At 40.7% G+C, this 8,278-nt stretch overlaps 1 protein-coding gene across 1 annotated transcript in view; it reads left to right on the top strand.

Moving 5' to 3' along the window:
* Positions 1-8,278, top strand: part of HEATR5B (HEAT repeat containing 5B) — a 105,230-nt gene that overhangs the window by 91,611 nt on the left and 5,341 nt on the right. The window contains exons 34-35 of the mRNA XM_011967636.1: positions 2,675-2,826; positions 4,622-4,835. Of these exons, the coding sequence (XP_011823026.1) occupies positions 2,675-2,826; positions 4,622-4,835 (366 nt within the window). The remainder of the gene's footprint in view (positions 1-2,674; positions 2,827-4,621; positions 4,836-8,278) is intronic.

The raw sequence follows: 8,278 nt of genomic DNA on the forward strand, positions 1-8,278 counted from the left end.
GCCATTCTCCTGCCTCAGCCTCCCGAGTAGCTGGGACTACAGGCGCCCGCCGCCAGGCGCGGCTGATTTTTTGTATTTTTAGTAGAGACGGGGTTTCACCGTCTTAGCCAGGATGGTCTCGATCTCCTGACCTCGTGATCAGCCCGCCTCGGCCTCCCAAAGTGTTGGGTTACAGGCGTGAGCCACCGCGCCCGGCCCCCAATCTTCTTAAAATCAGTTTAAAAATAAAATGGGGCCGGACACCTTGGTTTAAACCTATAATCCCAGCACTTTGGGAGGCCAAGGTGGAAGGGTTGCTTTAGGCCAGGAGTTCGCGACTTGCCTGGGCTATATGGTAAGATGCTGTCTCTATGAATTTATTTATTTATTTATTTATTTTTTATTTTATTTTTTTTTTTGAGACAGCGACTCGCTCTGTCGCCCAGGCTGGAGTGCAGTGGCGCGATCTCGGCTCACTGCAAGCTCTGCCTCAGCCTCCCAAGTAGCTGGGACTACAGGCATGGGCCACCACGCCCAGCTAATTTTTTGTATTTTTACTAGAGACACGGTTTCACCGTGTTAGCCAGGATGGTCTCAAGTCTCCTGACCTCGTGATCCGCCCCCCTCGGCCTCCCAAAGTGCTGGGATTACAGGCGTGAGCCACCACGCCCAGCCTCTATAAAAAATCTTTAAAATCAGCCGGACATGATAGTGCACACCTGTAGTCCCACCTCCTTGGGCAACTGACATGGGAGGGTTGCTTGAGCCCAGGAGTTCAAGGCTGCCGTGAGTTATGATCATGGCACTGCACTCCAGCTCTTTCCAGGGGAAAAAAAGAAAAAATAATAATTTTTAAAAAATGAAAATAAAATAATTTTTGACAAATTGCTTGCAGCATTGCCAACTCTTAGTAAGAGATTATATTAATTCTACGTAGAATAAATTCCCTATGATGGGGTTTTCAGGGTTTTTTTGTTTTAGGTTTTTTGTTTGTTTATTTGTTTTTGAGACAGGGTCTCACTCTGTCACCCAGGCTGGAGTGTGGTGACATGAACACAGCTCACTGCCACCTTAACCTCTGGGGCTAAAGTGATCCTCCTGCCTCAGCCTCCTAGGTAACTGGGACTGCAGGCATGCACCACCATTCCTGGCTACTTTTTTTGTTTTTTGTAGAGACAGGGTCTCACCATATTGCCCAAGCTAGTCTTGAATTCCTGGGCACAAGCAATCCCCTCCCTCCTCAGTCTCCCAGAGTGCTGGGATTACAGGAGTGAGCTCCCTAGTCTGGGTGAGTTCTCAGGTTTTTAACATTTGTGACTCAGGTTATTATAAACTGGTTAAATCCTTCAAATTTTACACCTCTTTTGTTTGTTTTCCTGTTTGTTTGTTTTGAGACTGAGTCTCACTCTGTCACCCAGGCTGGAGTGCAGCAGCACAATCTTGGCTCACTGCAACCTCCGCCTCGCGGGTTCAAGCAATTCTGTAGCCTTAGCCTTCCGAATAGCTGGGATTACAGGCGTGCGCCACCACACCCAGCCGACATCTCTTTTTTTAAGCTTTATTTCTTTACATTAAGTTAATGGACTTTTTCTAGACTATTGTTCTTAACCCATTATTCCATATTACAAAAAGCTTGTACCCTTATTATGAGATAATGTTAGCATGTCAAATGTGTATGTTCGTAATCCTTCTAAAGTACTGATTATCACTGGGTATTTACAGTTGTCAAAATAGCTCAGATTTAAACAAAAGGTGGGGATAAGTTTTACTTAAGATATGATAATCACAAAATGTTTGGAACTCCTGTTTTATATGTTCAGAAGTATTATTCTTTAGAATAACTTCATATTTTTAGTATTTCTAATTATGTACTGTATTTCTGTTCAAGTTGTATCTATTCTTGAATAAATGTAATGGCAAGAAATTCCTTAAAATTCTTAGAACACTGTCTTCAGGAAATTGTCTAAGTTTATTTTATTTATTTATTTATTTATTTATTTGAGACAGAGTTTCGCTCTTGTTGTCCAGGCTGGAATGCAATGACACGATCTCGGCTCACTGCAACCTCTACCTTCCTGGTTCAAGCAATTCTCCTGCCTCAGCCTCCCAAGTAGCTGGGATTACAGGCATGCACCACCACACCTGACTAATTTTGTGATCAAGCTGGTCTTGAACCCCTGACCTCAGGTGGTCCGCCTGCCTTGGCCTTCCAAAGTGCTGGGATTACAGGCATGAGCCACTGCACCAGACTGATTTTTTTTTTTTAATGGTTGTATGGAATTTACAGGTTTTCATATTTACTAAATTGAAAGGAGATACCACTTAAAAAGTACTCTGAATTTTAAAATTAATTAGAATATTTTATAATCATTTAGCATTAAACATAACTGTATGCATTTAACTTTATGCATTGAACTTCTTACAGTTGTCTGTGGACTGTATTAGATTGAGGCAAATACTACTATAAATGTTGCGGGGAGAAAGAGATGATTGTTCAAGACTAAAATTCTGGCTGGGCGCAATGGCTCACACCTGTAATCCCAGCACTTTGGGAGGCCAAGGCAGGAGGATCACCTGAGCCCAGGAGTTCAAGAGCAGCCTGGACAACATGGCAAGACAACATCTCTCTCTACAAAAATAAAAAAATTCCCAAACGTTTTAGAAACAACACACTTCTTTCATTTTTCATTTTCAGAAGACTCTGTACCTACACCTGATGAAGTCAGCATGCTGACAGCAATTGCACTCTTCCTGTGGTCTGCTAGTAGTGAAATAATAGGAGTCCAGTCATTACAGAATGGCTGCATGAACAGATTTAAAAATGCATTAAATTCATGCGACCCATGGGTAAGTTACACTTTAAACAAACATAAAAACATTTCCCTTTATCAGGAAAATGTCAGATTGATTCATTAAAATATGTGATACATAATTAAAAGCTAAGTATTTGCACTATGGCTTTTAAATGGAAAAACCAAAACAAATCACTGGGTTTAAGCACTAGAACACATGTGTATGTTTATTCACATATGTAGAAATTCTCCAATATCTGAAATATTTGATTAACCCTGGGGCATACTGGTAGAGACAAGAGTCTATGATTTTGTTTTCCAGTGTTTATTTAAATGACACTAAGGACATTAAAGGAGAAGTTTACATTATTAGACATTTTAATGAACCTACTAGAACCTCTAGTTTGTCTAGAATGTAAGATTTTTTATTTTACAATGTCAAAGTCTAAACTTGTGATTCTCAAGCCTGCTACACGTCAGAAATTTTAAAAAGCAGAAAACATTTTTGAAGGCCAGGCGCAGTGGCTCACACCTGTAATCCCAGCACTTTGGGAGGCCAAGGCGGGCAGATCAGGAGGTCAGGAGTTCAAGACCAGCCTGTAGTGAAACGCCATATCTACCAAAAATACAAAAAAATAGTCGGGTGTGGTGGCAGGTGCCCGTAATCCCAGCTACTTGGGAGGCTGAGGCAGGAGAATCACTTGAACCCAGGAGGCAGAGTGAGTCGAGATTGTGCCATTGCACTCCAACCTGGGCAACAGTGTGAGACTCCGTCTCAAAAAATAAATAAACAACAAAAAAATAAACATTCTTGGACTCCACCACTGTCTTTCTGAATCTGAGTCTCCAGATTGGTGGCTCCAGGATCTGTATATTTAAAATGTTCTTCAGGTTTTTCTTTTGTCTATCCAGATTTAGCCACTTTGTTCTACTAAAGCACTGAAATAGTTTTATTCTATTCTGTCCCATATATTGATGAGTCTTCCCTCCCTCTCTTCCTTCTTTCCTTCCTTCATTTTTTTTTTTTTTTTAAGTGTTAAATCTGAAGCCTTTCTAATACAAAGTGGAGCCAGTAAGCCTTTATTTTTTAGGTCTGGAAACCTTACATTGTTAACAGTCATTTCCAGGGAATCAAATGGTTTTGAGATATCTAAGCAATGTATTTTCATAGCTTTGTTTCAGATCATTCAAATATTAACTTTCCTTACTAAATATATTTGGTTAAAATGGGAGGGACAATTGTACATTAAAGGAAGAGTTAAAAACAGAAGTGGGAATAACTGATTTCTAACATATTTCACAGTATAAAAATATGGGAATTGGCCGGGCACAGTGGCTCACACCTGTAATCCCAGCACTTTGGGAGGCCAAGGCAGGCAGATCACATGGTCAGGAGATTGAGAACATTCTGGCCGACATGGTGAAACCCCATCTCTACTAAAAATACAAAAATTAGTTGGGTGTGGTGGTGCACGCCTGTAATCCCAGCTACTCAGGAGACTGAGGCAGGAGAGTCGCTTGAACCCGGGAGGCAGAGATTGCAGTGAGCCAAGATGGCACCACTGCACTCTAGCCTGGCGACAGAGTGAGTCTCCATCTCAAAAAAAAAGAAAAAAAAAGAAATATAGGAATTGTATAAGCATGGTGATTTGATCATTAAAATATAAGAACTTTTTTTACTAATTTTGGTCAGAAAATTCTATTCTACTCCATTTCTCTAAGTAGAAAATGTAATATCCATTTTCATCCCGCAGTATCACTTTTTTTCAGTACATAGTAAGATGCAATGTGATTGTACAGCAAATAAGAACTATACACATGTTAATTGATAATATGTTCTTCTTGTATAGGTTCAAGCCAAATGTTACCAGCTTCTCCTCTCAGTCTTCCAACATTCCAATCGTGCCCTTTCAACTCCTTATATTCATTCATTAGCTCCAATAGTGGTTGAAAAGCTAAAAGCTGTTGAAAGAAACAGACCAGCCAGTAACATAGAGCTTTTAGCGGTTCAAGAAGGAATAAAAGTTCTTGAAACATTGGTTGCTCTTGGTGAAGAACAAAACAGTAAGTATATTCTTATAAAAAGCTACTAGTTCAAAATGAAGATCTGTATTATATATAAATCTTATTTGATATTAGAAACAGGCCTGCCGGGCGTGGTGGCATACACTTTGGGAGTCCCAGCATTCTGGGAGGCCGAGGCAGGTGGATCAGGAGGTCAGGAGATCGAGACCATCCTGGTTAACACGGTAAAACCCCATCTCTACTAAAAATACAAAAAATTAGCCGGGTGTGGTGGCAGGCGCCTGCGGTCCCAGCTACTTGGGAGGCTGAGGCAGGAGAATCACTTGAACCCGGGAGGTGGAGGTTGCAATGAGCTGAGATCGCGCCACTGCACTCCAGCCTGGTGACAGAGCAAGACTCCATCTCAAAAAAAAAGAAAAGGAAAAAAAAAACAGACCTTTGCTTATGTTATATAATGTAGTGAGTTGATTTTTTTTTTTTTTTTTTTTTGAGCAGGAAGTTAAAATGAATTGCCAATGGCATTTCAACACACTGATTTTTTTAAAAAAATTTCTAGGAATGTAGGCATCCCTTAAGATCTAGGAAAAATATAGATGTTTAATAGGGCTTTTTTTTTCTTTTTCTTTTTAAGACAGAGTCTCGCTCTGTCACCCAGGCTGGTGTGCAGTGGCACCATCTTGGCTTACTGCAACCTCTGCCTCGTGGGCTGAAACAGTCCTCCCACCTTGGCCTCCCAAATAGCTGGGACTGCAGGCACATGCCACCATGCCTGGCTAACGTTTGTACTTTTTGTAGAGACAGGATTTCGCCATATTGCCCAGGTTGGTCTCTGACTCCTCCTGGACTCAAGTGATCCACCCGCCTTAGCCTTTCAAAGTGCTAGGATTACAGGTGTGAGCTACCGTGCCCGTTTCTTAGGGTTTTAAAATAATAACATTCTAATCTTTGTATTAGAGGTATAAAAGCTTTATAACAAATATAACCAGTTAAGTATTAATACCAAACATCATTATTAAAATATCTCAAAACTTGTTATTTAGAAATTTTTTTTAATTTAATGAAAAACTACTGCATACATCCATTTAACCAGAGACTTATGCAGTTTAATATATATTTTCTTTATTCCCTTAATACTTAAGCTTTGATTTTATCACAATATAATATTTGTCCTTCAAAATATGATTTTTAATTGTAGAGAGACTGTACTTTTTAAACTAGTATCTTATGATTGAACATTAAGCTGTTTTTAATTTTTCAAGATCACAATGAGCATTTTTTTTTTGAGACAAAGTCTTGCCCAGGCTGGAGTGCAGTGGTGCAATCTTGGCTCACCGCAACCTCCGCCTCTGAAGTTCAAGTGATTCTCCTGCCTCAGCCTCCCAAGTAGCTGGGATTACAGGCATGCATCACAACGCCTGGCTCATTTTTGTATTTTGAGTAGAGATGGGGTTTCACCACATTGGCCAAGCTGGTCTTGAACTCTTCACCTCAAGTATTCCACCTGCTTCAGCCTCCCAAAGTGCTGGGATTACAAGCATGAGCCACTGCACCTGGCCGAGATGAGCATCTTTATTCTTTTTTTTTTTTCCTTTTTTTTTTGAGACAGAGTCTTGCTTTATCGCCCAGGCTGGAGTGCAGTGGCGCGAGCTCGGCTCACTTCAAGCTCTGCCTCAGATGTGTATAAGAGACAGCTCTTCACCTCAAGTATTCCACCTGCTTCAGCCTCCCAAAGTGCTGGGATTACAAGCATGAGCCACTGCACCTGGCCGAGATGAGCATCTTTATTCTTTTTTTTTTTTTCTTTTTTTTTTGAGACAGAGTCTTGCTTTATCGCCCAGGCTGGAGTGCAGTGGCGCGAGCTCGGCTCACTTCAAGCTCCGCCTCCTGGATTCAGGCCATTCTCCTGCCTCAGCCTCCCGAGTAGCTGGGACTACAGCGCCTGCCACCACGCCCGGCTAATTTTTTGTATTTTTAGTAGAGACGGGGTTTCACCGTGTTAACCAGGATGGTCTCGATCTCCTGACCTTGCGATCCACCCGCCTCGGCCTCCCAAAGTGCTGGGATTACAGGCGTGAGCCACTACACCCGGCCGAGCATCTTTATTCTTAAATTATTTCTATCAGATTCCTAAGAGTGAAATTACTGACGAGAAGGGAATGCATATATTAAGACTTTTAATTGGCCAGGCGCAGTGGCTTATGCCTGTAATACCAACACTTTGGGAGGCCAAGGCGAGCAGATCACTTGAGATCAGGAGTTTAAGACGAGCCTGGCAAACATGGTGAAACCCCGTCTCTACTAAAAATACAAAAAATTAGCTGGGCACAGTGGCTCATGCCTATACTCTCAGCACTTTGGGAGGCCAAGACAGGCAGATCACGTGAGATCAGGAGTTCGAGACTAGCCTGACCAACATGATGAAACCCCGTCTCTACTAAAAGTACAAAAATTAGCCAGGGTGGCATGCGCCTGTAATCCCAGCTACTTGGGAGGCTGAGACAGGAGAATCGCTTGAACCTGGGAGGTGGAGATTGCAGTGAAAGACTTTTAATCTATATTGTCAGATTGCGCTCCATCTATGTAAACTGTACCTGTTTTTTTCTGTCAAAATTGTTTTCCTCTTCTCTTAAAAACATTTCACAGGAAATTGGAAAAGAGTAGAGATTTTTGAAAAGCGATTGCAGTAGCTCCTCTATAAAATAATAATCCAGAACTATGCCAGTAGAAGAAAAGAATGCAGAGGAGAAAGTGGAAGAAAGGTTTATCTGATTTGATGATTAACTGATTATAGAAGGCAAATGAAAATAAGCAAATATTACTATGTTGCATGAAAACAACATCAAAACTGGGAAAGTCAGAAAAGGCAGTGTTTGAAGAAGTTGATAAATTTAGTTGAAATTAGTAACAATGTATATTATTTAGGCAAAAATTTTATGACTGACATGGCCTATGTTTGGCAAATCAAAATTTTATTTGTATTTTTATTTTACTAATTGTAAATTCCATAAAGATGAGGACTGAATCTTATTCACTTTGTAATCCCAGCACTAAGTTTTATTGCCTTCTAGTATTTAAAATATTTTTGAGTTGACTCTTGGGATCAATTCTTGTACAGGCACCCTAATTTGGAATTAAATTTAGCATGAGGACAGATAGGGAAGGGAACCTTTTTGTTTGTTTTTTAATTCTGTAATTTTTTTTGACAGTAAAAATATATATGTCTTTGCATAATTTAGTTTAATAGCTCATTAGACTTTAACAATGTCCTTGAAATAAATGACCCTTTTTCAGTTTAAGGTATAAAACAACCAAAGCATTGTAACTTCAACTATCAACCAGACCAATCTGTAGTGTTATTAGTGAGGTGTATCAATGATCAGCACCATCTGTCGGTCATGGTGGCTCACGCCTGTAATGCCAGCACTTTGGGAGGCCAAGGCAGGCGGATCATGAGGTCAGGAGTTCAGGACCAGCCTGGCCAA

This window comes from Mandrillus leucophaeus, unplaced genomic scaffold (assembly GCF_000951045.1).
Source record: "Mandrillus leucophaeus isolate KB7577 unplaced genomic scaffold, Mleu.le_1.0 Scaffold805, whole genome shotgun sequence".
NCBI lineage: Eukaryota > Metazoa > Chordata > Mammalia > Primates > Cercopithecidae > Mandrillus > Mandrillus leucophaeus.